Consider the following 16,454-nt stretch of genomic DNA (forward strand, 5'->3'; position numbering starts at 1 on the left):
TGAAGGCAGAAGGGCAAACACACACAGGAGAGCTCAAGGAAGGAGGCCTAACTCATCCAATTATCATGAACCCACTCCCACAACAATGGCATTAATCTATTCACAAGGGCTGAGCCCTTATGACTTACTCGCCTCTTAAAGGTTCCACCTTCCAACACTGTTAAATTGGGAATTAAGTTTCCAATACTTGAAATTTAGGTGACACATTCAAGCCATAGCATTCCACTCCTGGCCTCCAAAATTCGTGTCCTTTGCACAATGCAAAATACATTTTTTCCCCAATAGTTCCCAAAACCCAAAATCTTAACCTGTCCCAGCATCAGCTCAAAATTTCAAATTCCAAAGTCTCATCTAAATCAGATATGGGTGAGACTCAAGGTACAATTCCTCCTGAGTCAAATTTTTGTGCATCTGTGAGCCTGCAAAATTAATCAAGTTGTCTACTTCCAAAGTACAATATTGGGACAAGCATAGGATAGATATTCCCATTCAGAAAGGGAGAAATAGGCAACAAAAAAGAAGTAGTAAGACCTGAGCAAGTCCAAAACCCAAAAGAGAAAATTATATTAAGTCTTAAAGATGAAGAATAATGTCCTTTTACTTCATATTCCAGAACCTTGGCACACTGGGGCAGGGGTTGGGTCTCCTAGCCTCAGGCAGCCCCACCCCTGTGGCTTTGCTGGGCTTAGTCTACCTAGAAGCTCCTATGGGTTGGAATCTCTTGCCTGTAGCTTTCCCAGGCTGCAGTTTCACACTGGTAGCTCTATAGTTCTTGAGTTTCTGAGGTGGCCTTGCCCTAGTGGAGGCTCTCTGCAGTGCCTCCACTCCTACAACAAGTTTCTGCCTAGGCCTGCAGGCAGTTTAATACATCTTTTGTAATATTAGTGGAGGCCACCATTATTCCCCAACTCATCTTGTGCAAGTCAGCAGGTCTTCTGAGTCAGCCCTCCATGGAGCCTGTTAAGATTTACCCCTTGCACCCTCTGGAGCTGTGGCACAAGCTGCAGCTGGGCCTGCTCAAGCCACAGCTGGGGCAGCTTAGGGGTGCTGTGCTAGAATGTGAGAAGCAAAGTCCCAAGGCAATGCAGGACAGTGAATGCTGAGGTCCTGTGGACAGCTCTCGGAAAACCTTGCCATCGAAGTCCTTTTCTGAGCCTGTTATTGGAGGGACATCCTTGAAGATCTCTGACATGCCTTTGGGGTATTTCTCTTGTTGACCTGATGAATATCCACCTGGCTCCATTCTTTCTGTGGTGATCTCTTTAGCAAATGGTCGCTTTGCCACTCCTTCAGTATTCTCTCCTGAAAAAATGCATTTTTATTCTTTACATGGCCAAGCTGATTTTCTAAATCTTTCCATTCTGCTTCCCTTTTAATTATAAATTCCATTCCATCTTTAAGTCATTTCTCTCTTCTTGCATCTTACTACATGCAGTTAAAAGTAGCCATGCAGTTCCTTGCAGTATTTTGCTTAGAAATTTTTTCTGGTAGATAATCATAGCACATTGATCTTAAATTCTGTCTTCCATAAAGTCCTTGAACATGGATACAATTCAGCCTAGTTCTTTGCCAATTTATAACAAGGATGGCCTTTACTCCAATTCCCAAAAAGATATTCCCCAGTTTCAATTGAAGCCTCATGAGTATGGCCTTTACTGCCCATACTTTTACCAATATTTTGATTAAAATCACTTAAGTAATCTCTAAGAAGATTCAGACTTTTCCTATATCTCCTCTTTTAAGCCCTCACTAGAATTGCCTTTAATGCTTCATTCAGGCTTTTCTAACCCACTTCTCCAAATTCTTCCAGCCTCTAGCCATTACCCATTTCCAAAGCTGTTTCTACATTTCAGTTATTTGTTCTAGCAACAGACCCACGTGTTGGCACCAATTTTTGTCTTAGTCCATTTTGTGCTGCTATAATGGATATCTGAGACTGGGTAATTTATAAAGAATAGAGATTTATTCCTTATAGTTCTGAAGGCTGATAAGTCTAAGGGTGAGGGGCCTACATCTGGTAGGGGCCTTGTTAATGCATCATCCCATGGTGGAAAGTGGAAGGGCAAAAGAGCACGCACAAGAGAGAGCAAGGAGGGGGGTCAAATTCATCCTTTTCTCATGAGCTCATTCCTATGATAACTAACCCACTCCTGCAATAATGCCATTAATCAATCCATCATTTAGTCTCTTTTTAAAGGTCCCACTTCTCAACACTGTTATCATGGGAATTAAATTTCCACCACATGAATTTTGGGTGACACATTTAAACCATAGCAGAAACTTCAGTGACCACAGATGATAAAGAATACAGGCTTTACAGAATTAGTCCAGAAAAGTCTCTAAACAGAAAGACTCCAATAACCAAAGAACAAACAGGAGCAACAGAACCTAGGGGATATCTGATTTGCAAAGTTGCCACATTACATCATTAAATATGTTCAATTTTCAATGGGAAATTGTGAAATGTGCAAACAATTAGTAAAGTATAGTCCATATATACATACAAAAACAATAGAAACTGTTCTTAAGCTCAGACATTTGACTTACTGGACAAAGACTTTAAATCAGCCATTTAAAATATAGATAAAAACTTAAGAAAACTAAGTGTGAAGAATTAATTTATGAGAATTATATCTCACTAAATAGAGAATAGTATTGGACAGTTACAAATTATATATATATATATGTATAGACACACATATGTCTATATACATATATTTACATATATACACATATATCTACCTATAGATATATGTGTATATTTCTGTATAAAGTAGAAATTCTGGAGTTGAAAAGTATAATAACTGATATAAACATTTGAGAGAGGCTCCACAACCAATTTCAACTGGCAAAATAAAGAATAAGAGAACATAAATAGAAGTTAATTGAGATTATCTAGTCCGAGTTTGTTCTCTAACACAATGAAATAAAATTAGAAATTGCTAACAGAAGGAAATTTGTGTGATTAAACAAATTTAATAGTATACTTCTAAATAAACAATAGATCAGAGATGAAATCACAAGGTAAATACTTTGTGATGAGTAAAAACAAAACATAACATTTCAAAACTTATGAGATGCAGCTAAAGCAATACTTAGATGGAAATTCATACCTGTTAATGACTCCATTATTAAAGAATAAAGATTTCAAATTAATAACCTAACTTTCCACCTAAACCAACTAGAAAATGAAGAGCAAACTAAACCAAAAGCAAGTAAGTAAAAAAAAAAGGAAATAATAAAGATTGGAGTGGAAATAAACAAAACAGAGACTAGAAAAACAGAAGAAAAAAAATCAACAAAACCAGAAGTTTGTTAATTTGGAAAGATCAACAATATTGAAAAAAACTTTAGTTAGACTAACTATGGAAAAACAAATAAAACATTCAAATTACTAACACTAGGAATTAAAGAGGGTATACCACTATCGACCTTACAGAAATAAAATATAAGGGAATATGATAAAGAGTTGTATGCTGAAAAATTAGATAAGCTAGATAAAACAGTACCAAGTGCTAGTGATGATGTAAAGTTACCAGAACTCTCATATATTTCTGGTGGGAATGTAAAATAATATAGCTACTCTGGAAAATTATTTGGCAGTTTTTTATAAAATTAAACATATATTTGTCATATGACCCAGCAGTCTCACCCTAGATAAATGGAAACTTAAGTTCACACAAAAATCATTACAGCTGTGCTTATAACAGCTCTGGTTATACTTGCCTGACACTGGAAATAACTCAAGTATACTTCAGTGGATGAATTAATAAACAAACTCTGGTACTGTTTTCTATGATGGAATACTACTAATGAACTGTTGATACATACAATTTGGGTAAATCTTAAAAGTCTTACAATGAATCAAAGAAGCCATTGTTACTTTATTGCCACATTCTTGAAAGGGAAAGCTATAAGAATGGAGAATAGATCAGTGGCTGCCAGGAATTATGAGTGGAAGGAGGGATAACTATAAAGGTATAGCATATGGGAGTTTAATGGGGTGATGGAACTATTCTATATTCTAATTATATAAGGTAGTTACATGAATCTATACATGCATATTAAAATTTATAGAAATATATACCAAAGAAAAGCCAAATTTACTGTATAATAATTTTTAAATAATACAATATTATAGAATTATATTGGAAGGAGAAAGCATAAATCTATCTATCAAGAACACGGAGATGAAGAGAAAAAGCTGCTTACTAAGGTGTAATATATCAGAGAAAATGAAAGTACAGAAATTATTTGATGAATGGTGCCGTGAATAGAGAAACTAGGTGATTGCAGCCCTAGATTGGCTTCATGGGCTTCAATTATGAAGTTTTTCTCTCCACATAAAATTTAATGGGTAACTGTCAAATGGCTACCTTGGTTATTACATTATTGATATAACCAAAATCATACCCAGTTGTTTTCAAGAAAACATCTACAAAATCTAGGTTATCTAAGTCTGTGGTCCCCAACCCCGGGCTGTGGCCCAGTACCGGTCCGTGGCCTGATAGGAAATGGGCTGTCCATCACCACCTGAGTTCCACACAATGCCTCCCCCATAACACCCCACGCACTGACCCCCGGTCCGTGAAAAAATTATCTTCCATGAAACCAGTCCCTGGTGCCAAAAAGTTTGGGGACCGCTGATCTAAGTGTGTTTTTTTTGTAGGTGTCAGTAAGTACTCAGAAGTCAGGGACTTCTGTATTTTATATTTTTTACAATCCTATGGGCATAGATATCTTTCTTGAACCTATTAAAATTCAAATGTTGAAAACCTCTTTGGGTGCAATGGAAAGATCTGGTTTTAATTATAAAAAACTTAGCAGATACCCCTGTAAATGTTTTTACTTAGTAGACTAAAACCACATTTTGCAATATATACTTTTGGATATCATAGTCAGCAAGGAGAATACTAAATTAATGACAGATGTACTGTTTGGAGAAGTACCAGATGTACAATAACTTTTAATACTATCTTTTTATTATAAATACAGTTTCAAATGTTCATATCAACTTGTAATATAAATCTAGAATATTATTCTCTATGAGAATATGAGTTGAATTTAGATAGAATACATCATTTAACCCATGGTTATATGGCACTTGAAGTAGTGTGACAAATTCTCACTTTAACCTTGACTCTTTGAGGTATATCTGAGTCTGTTTAATGACAGACACATTATCTAAAATATTGCATACTTATATGAAAAACATAGGGTTAAGATAATCCTTTTTAATGTGTTTATTGTTTCCCCATATCACCCAGAGATTATTATAGGGCATATACAGTAAAAAACAAGAAATTACATCTTGGCTTTAAATCCACAGTCTTCAAATTTCTTTTTTAGATTCTCATCAAAAACTTGATCTATAACCCTGAGTGAAGACATTTGATGTGTCACCATTTTCATTGTTCTGAACTGTTTATATCCCAGCAGGAATAATGACATGAATAGTTTGACTGTTGAGATGTGAAATCAGAGTGAACACTTGTCAAGATTTTTTCATCAAAATTAAATGTTGCTAATTTAAAATGGGTCAGAGTAATATTTTTCTGTATTTAAATGATTTAAATTTAGATCATTTGATATACATTTTTACAATTGGCTCATTTCTGGATCATTAAACCCCATCATCAAATAATATTTATTAAGCTTCAGCATGCTCATAGATCTAGAATTACTGCTATACAATATCAGTTAAGGAAAGAGCATACACTTCTTTAAAAAGAAAATACAAAACTCTTCAACCAAACAAATACTTCTATGGATCTAATGAACACAAATACAGCATTTTCTCATTACTCCCATCCATTTGACTCACCTCTCTCTGCCATTTCTAATTCTAAAAATCTAAATTTTAAAGACACTTTTGAATCATTAGTAAACACATTAAGAGATACATTACACATTAAATTTTTATGGTATACTTTAGATGAACTGCTTTCCAATTTATTTCAATGTGAGGAAGATGTGGAAATTAAAATTAGAACTTGTATGATTTAGATAATGGAAATGTAGGGTAAGTTTGGGAAAGGAACTGGCCATTGTTAAGATAAAAAACAAGGCAAAATAAGAATATAAAATAGCCAGAGAGATTATGCAGTCATATATTAACTCCTACTCAGAATAACGTATACTATTATTTTTGAGGCTCATTTGACTCAGTTCTTAGTTAAGAGTTTGGTTAACAAAATTGTATATTATTGTAGTAAATGCTTTTGTTGCTGTTGTTAAGTCTATTTTCTCTCCAGGCTGTGTAATACTTCTTTTGTTACTCATTGGTGGGGTCACCAGATGGTACACAAAAGAAGGAATTTTAAGCTCAGTTTTGCTCATTTTTGGCTGTGAAATGTGGTAGTGATGACTGAAACTAATATCTAAATGTAGCTATCCTATATCTTTTACCTAGCCATATTTATTCTGTCCTTTATTAAGTGGAAAAAAGTTAAATACATATTTTTCTAATGAATTCAGGTGACTAAAAGTTAATTGTCTATATATTTCTTCTTTAGTCTCTTACTTAGAGAAAACTAGGGGATATTTCTCATTGATTTTTTGACTAATGTATCCATAATAAAATAAATTTATAATGAGCTGTTACTCTTCACTTATGAAGACAAAGTTAACTTTACCTATTAAAGAGATCTTACATATACTCATTTATTTATGCATTTGTTTCCAAATGCTTCCAAAAGATTTATTTTCTTTACTTTAAACTTCTTATTCTCTAAAATAAGTTTTTATCTATTTTGATATTCACTGCACATGAAATCAAAAATGTCTGTCACTATCTTCTTGAAAAAGTATGAGAGGAAGAAAAGTTGACCATTGGATGACTATTTATGTGAAAGTTTATGGTTACTACAACTGGGAAGTACTTTGCAACTCTGTGTCCCTGTTTTACTCTGTTTAAACATTCCTTGACATTTCAGATGACTGTTAAACTTGAATTATATATAAGCATTACTCATTGTCTGAAACTATTTCTTTCTAGGTAAACAGGATTATAAAAAAACCAAACCTATTTTACGAGCAACCAAATTAAAAGCAGAAGCAAAGAAAACAGCAATAGGCATAAAGGTAGACCTCTATTTGATAACTTTAAAATTTGATATGTGCATGCCATTTCATTTTCTAAAACTGGATTGCATAAATGTTGAATTCTAAATGTTTTATGACATTTCAAAATCTAAATAGAATGCCAGACTCGAAGGTTTTTGTAAAGAATTTACTTAATGGAAAACATCCTTCCTATCTTGAGATTTTGAAGGGTCTTAAAATAAAACATAGTGTCACTTAAGAGAAGCAGTTATACTTAAAGTTGCAATTTATATTCTCTCTAGCTACTGTGTATATTGTTCAAACATTTTAGTGATATATGTGGCCTTAGTCAAAAATTTCTATTGTTTTCAATAAATTTCCCTTTATAGTTGCTTAAATTGTAGTTGTAATTATATATACTTAGATCGTTAATACATGTAATTTTATTCTGTATATCTTATTGTTGTCAGTACTCTCTATGAAGAAACTCTAATGATGCTCCCAAACTTGTTCTTTTGAAATACCAGTGTTATATCTGCTTAGGAAGGATAAATGCAACTGATAATGATGTTAGTAGACAGTGAATTCAATGTGTCAGCACAATTGAGCTGAACAAAATTACATTTACGTTATTTCCCATGTCAATCTTTTGCCAGGTATTTAGAGTTGAATTAAACTATTAATAGAAAAATTAATTTGGCAACCCTACTATAAAATGGGTAAAATAAAAATGGCCAGTACATATATTTTATTTAAATATTAAGATGTTAAAAGGAGATTTTGGTTTTTATCTGGCAGATGAAAAATCAATTTTTCTAAGTTATAGCTTATAGCACAAATGCCAAGGTATTACTACCAAGCTGTAACAGCTGTTGAACTGCCAGATGATATATTTGGTTGTCTTCCAGAATTTGCTATTATGATCACGAAACACTGCCTTCTTTTTGCTCCTGATTGCTGATTTTGATCAAGCATTGCTGTGTGATGCAGTATGTTTTCACAACACAATCTCCTCAGTTAGTGCTGTGTGTCAGTTTTTAATGAAAAAAAGTAAATTGCCTTTCTGTTTAAAAGAGAGAAGATTCATCTTTTGAAGTATTTTTCTAAATTCGTATGAAATGTTACTCATCTTTAAAAACTACTGTGATGACATGACTTTTCTAAAAGCAATGTATAGTTTTTTTATTTTCCATTTGGTCACTTGGTGACTATCTCTTGAAGTGAGAGTATTGTTTGTCATTGTCCCCCAAGGAAATATAGCACTTACTTTTTTATAATGCAGTGGGGTTTTTTTTTCTATTTTTTGTTTGATTTTTTTTTTTTAAGAAAAATATTACGGTAACAAAAATCCACTTGTGGCACAATATAATGAGCAGTTATTTATTAGAATTTGAGAAATAATGCAGCCATTCATTTATTTATAAACCACTTTCTACACACTTTTTAATATTTGTTCATAATTTTTATGTTTTAATTTAAAGATATAACTATGTTCCCAGTGTGAGATAAAGTCTACCTTATAATGTGGAATTATTGTCTTTTTAAAAACAATGTAGAATTTGCTTAATCTTTTTATGAGAAAATTTTTTCTTAGATTTTATTTCTTATTTAAAGTATCTACAGAAGAGTTTCAAACTAACATCAGAGCATAGCTCTTCTTTAATAAGCTAGCATATCATTTTGATTTGTAAACCTGTGGCAAACAAAGACTTTAACCTCAAATATTGTTTATTTTGCTTGAAAATTTATGTGAGGAGCCTATTAAGATGGTATGAAACTTTTTAGAATCAGAACCATGGAGGTGTTTTACATTTCAAATCTGGCATACTAATTAGTTTGCCCTGTCAAACTTTGATTGCCTTGTCATTTTGGCATAGGATTTTAAATAACGAAGTTTCTTTCAGGAATTGCCATTTAATGCTTTTTAATTTCCCCAGTGAGTGATTTTATCCATATTGATAATGTCAGAGAAGCAACTAAGGACTAATGAACATCAAACATGTTTGACTCATCTACTTGATACAGAATGACCATAATATTGTAATATTTTATCACTTTACTACATATTCTTTTGAATGAATCATAATGATGCTCTTCAAATACTTTAAATCTACAGAAAATATGAACAGGTGCATGGATAGAAAAGTAGCAGCAATGACAACAACACTGAACACAAGATAAGGAGGCCTAGGATCATATCCTTCTGCCCCTTACTGTTGCCATGATCTAGTTCAACCTAAGCTGGCACATTTATAAAATGGAGATTTTGCTAGTGACCTCATAATGTTGTCAGGAGAGCTAAATAGTACAGTGCAAACATTGAACATAGTGCATAGAAGTCATTTATGAATCATTAGTTGATTGAGAAAATATTTGTTTGAATTAACCGTTTCTAGTATAAATAAGACTTCCCTTGAATGTTTGTCATTGGCCTTAAGATGCCCTACTTCAACTAAGTTTGCACTGTGTGGCTGTAATTATATATAACAAAATGTTCCCAGTTTGGCTGTGGAGATAGTATTATGTACATTAGTGTTGTAAAGTTTTAAAAGCATTACATAATTTTAATATACCTTGTATAAAGATCGTATAAATATTACTCAGTCATTCATTATTTACTTAGAAATTACAAGTATTACAATATAGTAGCACCTGTGGAAAGAAAGATGAATAAGACAGGATTGTCTTGAAAGAACTTATACAAGAAATCACTTCCAGATTTAATTACTATATCAAATCAGCAGTACTGATTGTGAAATCATGGGTTGAGATATGAAGAATTATGCAATAGGGCCTTTACCCTTAAAGGTTTCTAGAGCTTTTTGTAAATGTATGTTTAGTAACAGAAAATGTTTTGGGGGAGCAGTTAATGATTTCAGCATAAGATATGAATAGAGTATGTTAAAATCTAGAATTAATTTCTACTGAGAAGCTATTTTTCTTTTTTTGTGTCTTAAAAATGCAAATAAAATTTTATCATTTATAGCCTAAAAATTCAATGAGTACCACCTAAAAAATATTTACACAACTAAGTTTGCTGTTTGGTTGCTGCCCAATTACAAGATTATTTTTCAAGAATTACAGCATTACTAAAAAGTTTTTTAGAATATAAATACCCATGCTTCCTAGTATTTAGAAGGAAAAGGATTTATGTTTATTAATTAATTGATTTATTTAATTAAATGGTTTATTTGATAGGCATAATTATAATAAAAGAATAAGGACCAAAAATTTACTTTTGTTACATAAATGAAATATTTACATGTCAACCAGAGCAAGCCAACAACCCCTTGGGATGAGCCAGCTTGAAACGTTTTGTTTGTTCTTTTTTGTTATTTCAGATTTAAAACTAAAAATGGCCAAGGGGCAGGGAAGTCATAAATGCCTACAGGTCTCTAAAATTATGGTTAGTGTCACCAACATCCTGCAAGGATTATTTTCAAGTTTTACCATTGTTTTAATCCTGTGAACATTCATCCTTTGCTATGCTTGTTCCCTCAACAAAATAGGGACATTTTGAAGAAAATTATTTGCTACACCTCCCCACCAATACTTTATAAGCCACTCCCACACCACATATTAAACAGACATAATTGAATTAGTGTGTCCTCTGAAGTTGTATTTTAGGAATACACTCTGCTTCCTACCCTTAAAACTCTTTCTCATGCCTCCGGATATTCTGCAAGTATACAGTGAAAATGACACAGAGTTGTTCTAAGCACAAGGAGTTGAAAAGCAGCAATTAGAGTTGACTATTAATAAGATGTGAATCATGGTCTCCAATCAAGAGTAAAAACTTTATTCTTGCATTAAGCTTGGGTGACTGCTGTTGAACAGTTTTGTTGTCCACTATACAGAACAGATGGAGTTTGCAGTTGTGTGTCACTTGTTTATTACATCCTCTTAAAATTAGTAGCTGTGTAACCAGATGGGTCTGGGAGCACAGCTGTGGATATAAGAAAATAAATGAAACCTGTCTGATGCTGCCATGCCCTTTTGAGATGCCAAAGTGTTCCAACTGCAACAAAGAAAAATTCACTTTCATTTGACACTATATTGATATATTAGATTTAAAAAATGAAATCTCACAAAAATGGTTGACACTGAGTTTTCCAACCCCCTGGTGTTTATTGATATTTATTTTCATATTTTGAAAATCTAAATAAATGTAATTATGAAACTAAAAATCTGTATAAAATATCTAGAATTTCAACATTCAGGTAAATACTCCATATTGATTATAAACCAGCTTCATTTTAATGTTTTTAAAGTTTATTAGATGTATATGTTGAATTACTGATTTTACATTCTTATGAAATGTAAAATATATTCATGCAAATGCAAATGAATTGCTTCTCTATAAAACAATGCCAGGTAAGGAGTGTGATACACAGTGGAAATTAGAAGGAAATATTAGGCCCCTTAGGATACTGAACTGGCACTCTATTTGCTTTTTTTTCTATTTAGCCAAATGATATGTTAATTTTGAGAAAGTTTCTTGACGGTGTGTGTATATATATGTGTATGTGTGTATATGTGAATATATGTGTGTGCATGTGTATATGTGTTTGTGTGTATATGTGGTTTTTGGGAGATAACATGATTTTTATCATAATATACATCATAAATTTTTGACCATTATTTTATTATAGTTGATTAATATAATCCATATCAAATCACCAAATGAAATATTCAGGACCATCATTCACAGTTGTGATAAATTGTACTATATCATGCTTCATGAGCTGAGAGTATTCAGTTTTGTTTCCCCACAATATAAACTACAGAATTTAGAATTTAAGAATTAGAGTTTCAACAAAGCAATATTTAATGAGGATGTATACAGAGACATAATCTGGAAACCAGTTATAATAACTGTTTCTTCCCAATAAAAAGGAATTATAAATTTTTAAAAACTCTGTATCCAAATACTATTACTAGTAATAAATGTATTTAAGCAACAAATAAAGTTAAACATAATCAAATAGAGAATAGAAAAACTGTGTAGATAAAAACTACATTGCTTGTATTCAACATTTCAATATATTAAAATGGTAAATTTTTATTTTACTCTTAGGAAAACACTAAATGAACTGGAAATAATACCAATGACTCACCTACTGATGTACTTGTCATTGCATTGGGAATTGTCAAGTACAACATAAGTTCTTTACTTAATTGCAAGAAGTATTAAACAAAAATAATGTGATTATTAGTTTTAAATTATTCATTCTAGGCTGTGTAATAATATGTTTATTTTATCTGATGAAACTGATAACATTAACCAATCTCTTTTCATCAATTTCAAGTCTACTTTTTTTTTCTTCCCCAGGAAGTTGGCCTTGTACTTGCAGCTATATTGGCACTACTACTGGCTTTCTATGCTTTCTTTTATCTCAGACTGTCCACGGATATTGACCCTGATCTGGACCCAGATGAAGATTAGCTAAGCAGCAATTATTGTATTAAAGAGAAATGATTTTACAAAAGCACCTTTTGGGAACATTACTTCCAATACTGAAACTGTAACATCTTGAATTCTTTCTGCTGGTATTTTTTGTTTGCAGAAATATCTTTTTAAATAGTTGCATAGGCTATCAAGAAAAGAATCTTACCTAGCAATGTAGTATAATGTATGCTACCAGATACTTTTATAAACCTTTCTGCTTTGAAAGGCACCCTATACATGATGCATTTAGATAAAATGGAAAACAGATTCTAAATTTTTCAGATGTCTTAGCCGATTTATGTATATAATTCCATCACTTATGAATTACTAAATCTATTTTTGTTCTATGTACATCATTAGTAAAAGTATATATTCTCATTTATGGAAACACTCAAATCACATTTGGAGGCTAAGAAGGCACAAAAAGTCATGGGAAATTTTATATTTTACAGAAAAGCCCTTCTCTCTTTCCAGACATATTTTATATCATTAGACTATCTGCACATACATCTACAGTAATCTTTTTCCTTCTTTGCCAACTGTTCAGTGCACATGTGCTCCATCAGAAATGGCACCTGGATGACAGAAGCTCAAAGAGTCACATATGTCTCTAAAATAGAGTTCCTTTCCTCTTGGGCTGTCTGAGCTGGTGTAAATAGAAAGTTCAGTTGATCTTGATTTTAATTAACTTATTACTCTATTAATATAAACTTGGAATTCTATTTTAATTATTTTGTTCTGGCTGCTTGCAGTATCAGTTTGCCCCTCTTGTTAGGGAGGCATGTAAAAAACTGTTATTTAATTGTGCAGTCTTTTTCACATAATGGTAATAACAAACGTCCTACTTACTCAGAATCATTTTCTTGGGTTGTCTCGTAAATCTGAACAATACAAAGCTGTTTTACAAAATTATATTTTGTCTTTTGAGAGCTAATCAGTTAGAATTCTTTAGTGAAAAATAAATAACAGAAGAAAATATATGCTTCATATTACTTTCATATGTAATTGTTTATATAATTTTTCAACGCATTTTGCATTTGTTGGAGCATAATGACCAGTATATTCAATATTTTTACTGATAATCAGATTTTTAAATATATTTTACAAACACATAAACACATAAAGCTTAGAAAATTGGAAAATATCTGTCCATAGAAGAGTTGTTAGCTACTACCTTATATAAAGATACATAGAAAATGAATAGTTTGAAACATGTACACAAAATGTTTTATATACATTATATTTATGAAGAATGAAGAAAATATTAAGATTGTTTTCATACTGGCCAAGAGAAAAAATCTTTGGTAAATATCATAGGAGTATATAGGGTTTTATAAGCACAGTTTCTAAAAAGACAGATATTCTTTGGTACTTTTGCAAAAAGTTGAATATGACTGGTTAGCATTATGTTCTGTAGAATTTTTTTCAAGTAGCATAATTTATTTCATCAGTGTGAAAACAGCCAAAGGTTCCAATATCCTCACAGATCATTTATGCCAAACATCTGAGGGCAAAATTTAGCCAGTGTTATTTACTAGATTCTTCCCCTCGAACTCACAAATTCAAGAGAAAGACTAAAAGTTCTTATATACTCACCACAGTGGACCAATCCAAGTGGCATTTTTAGGAAAGGTTGCAGCATTTAATGCCATGTGGTATGTCTGTTCGTGAAGTAGGAGGCAAGGGAATATCCAAGCTGGCATTTTGGATATGATGGGCCTTTTGCTTTCCTGAGTGACATGCCACATGTCAAGAAATACTGCTTCTCCCCCCATTCCCATCACATTTACGTGAACAATTTTCAGTTAGTTATTTCCCCTCCCATATGGTGTCAAAAACAGTCATATTAAATAAAGATTATTTCTAGTTTGCTATGGTAATTTAAATGATAGGATATGTAATAATTGCTTATTAGATACCTATCCAAGTGACATATAAAAGAGTTTACAGCATTTAAAATATATGATTATGTTCTTGGAAATGTTTGAAAATACATCATCCTGAATAAAACTTTCCTATTCTGTTCTAGTCTTGAGGTGTTATTTTGGTGGAAAATATGTTTCCGATAGTAATAAATATTAACTTCAATATAGTATAATTATAGGCAAATTTCATGGCCTGGTCTTATGGATATCCTGAGTCTACAGCCAGCTGGTCTATTTGTATGACTGATTGTTTTATGCTGGCCCCAGAGAGCCATAAATCCCAAAGGCTAAACTCTTTGATTTCAGGAAATAGCAGGTAAAGTGACACAATATATATTTACACAACACTGTTTTCGTGAAATTCAAATTTTGCAAACTCACATTAACTGGGAAGCAGCCAATCCTCTGTAGAGAAATCCCAGATTGAAAGTCTGGTTTGAATCTTTGAAGACAGAAAGGTGATATCCAGCCTGCTGTTTCAAGGGACCACACTTTTGAATAGTGAGTGGTGTTTGGCATAAATCTGAGACTGGCATCAGACACAAATTTTAGGCATGGGTATTTTCCCTCCAATAATTCACCACTCAGTAATTCAGAAGACAAAAACAGAAAAAAATTATAATGACTTTTCAAAATGTTAGATTCTGTTTGTTAACCTACCCTGCAAAATAAATTTTCACTAATGCAGCAGACTTAAAATATAGCCTGTGGCATACTGTGATTGAAGTTTGAAGAGTTGCTGGTTCTTATTTTGCATGCAAGTTTCTACAGGGTAAAGAATATATAAATTCATTTGAGATGAGATACAGTATTACAAAAATATAACCTCGTCTAGAATTTCTTTTAAAACAAACAAGACTGTTTTAGTAGAACTATAGGGTGGGTCGTTGTTTTAAGGTGGCAAAATATTTCAAGATTTTCTATCTTAATTTTTCATAAAGACAAAAGAAATATTCTCACTCTAACTAATGATTACAAAATCCTGAGAGTATGTTCTTGTTCATTTCTGTAATTCCAACATTGTAGTAACAGCACACAAATCTAATAAATGCATGTTAAAGCTTAAGTTAATGTCTTTAGCACTGTCAGAGTCTGGAACAATTCTTTGTGTAGAGTAGATGACCAAAAATTGTTTGAATTTTGTAAATAAAACTTAAAAATCACAATATTGATCACCTCTTAGCATTTAGCATTTGAGTCATATTGGGATATATATGTTCATCTTGATTCTCTTTAAGGTCACGAAAAATAACTTCAGGGTTGCTGTAGAATAGAAACATTGCTATTTTCTAGAAAATACAATACGCTATCTTATAATCTTAGTATTTATTAAAAACCATACTCAATGCTTGAATTGAACTTAGCATGAGACTTCACTCCAAATGAAAATAGAACTAAATTTTCATTATGTTTATGTGAATACTAAAGCAGTATATTTTCCAAGCTCTAAATTATATAATCAATGATAATTCAGTAGAGTGAATTGTGCTATACATGAGCTTCAGAAACAAACTTCTAGAAATTAAACTTATTCAATTTTAATGTATTTCATCCATCACATAATGTCATTGAGCCAGAGGCTACCTAAGATAATTTTATATTCTCTCCTTACCAACAATTAGACTTCTTTACACTTACCTGGGGTTTCTCTGGGGAGATTCCTATCACTTCTCCCTTAGCAGCACTGCCTTCTTTTATTAGAATTGCTCCAATGCAGCCTGAATAGAATGATGTTTGCTAGATTTTGTTCCCCTGGCACCATATCTAGAATCAATGCAACCCACAGTAAAAAAAAAAAAAAAAGAAAAGAAAAGAAAAGAAAAAACAAAAAGAAAGAAAAAGGAAAAAAAAACCCAGCAGATGAATTCAATATGTACAGAAACATTCTTAGCAATTTTGTTCAGGTTTTATCTATACAGGTAAGCATAGAGGGAACTGGGAGAGTCGTGTGAAGAGCTATACCAGTAAGGAAATATGAATAGTGGGTCAGTAACTCATTTAAAACAATTAAACTGCAGCCATATTCAGCATAGTAC

General features: G+C 32.3%; 1 protein-coding gene across 2 annotated transcripts in view; it reads left to right on the forward strand.

The window, feature by feature from the left end:
- Positions 1–15,478, forward strand: part of TRIQK (triple QxxK/R motif containing) — a 96,560-nt gene extending 81,082 nt beyond the window's left edge. For both annotated transcript variants that reach the window (XM_045560679.1, XM_045560678.1), the window contains exons 4-5: positions 6,998–7,083; positions 12,377–15,478. In XM_045560679.1, coding sequence (XP_045416635.1) covers positions 6,998–7,083; positions 12,377–12,490 — 200 coding nt within the window. In that variant the 3' untranslated portion in view covers positions 12,491–15,478. The remainder of the gene's footprint in view (positions 1–6,997; positions 7,084–12,376) is intronic.
- The last annotated feature ends 976 nt before the right edge of the window (positions 15,479–16,454 follow it).

This window comes from Lemur catta, chromosome 9 (assembly GCF_020740605.2).
Source record: "Lemur catta isolate mLemCat1 chromosome 9, mLemCat1.pri, whole genome shotgun sequence".
In the NCBI taxonomy this organism is placed as follows: domain Eukaryota; kingdom Metazoa; phylum Chordata; class Mammalia; order Primates; family Lemuridae; genus Lemur; species Lemur catta.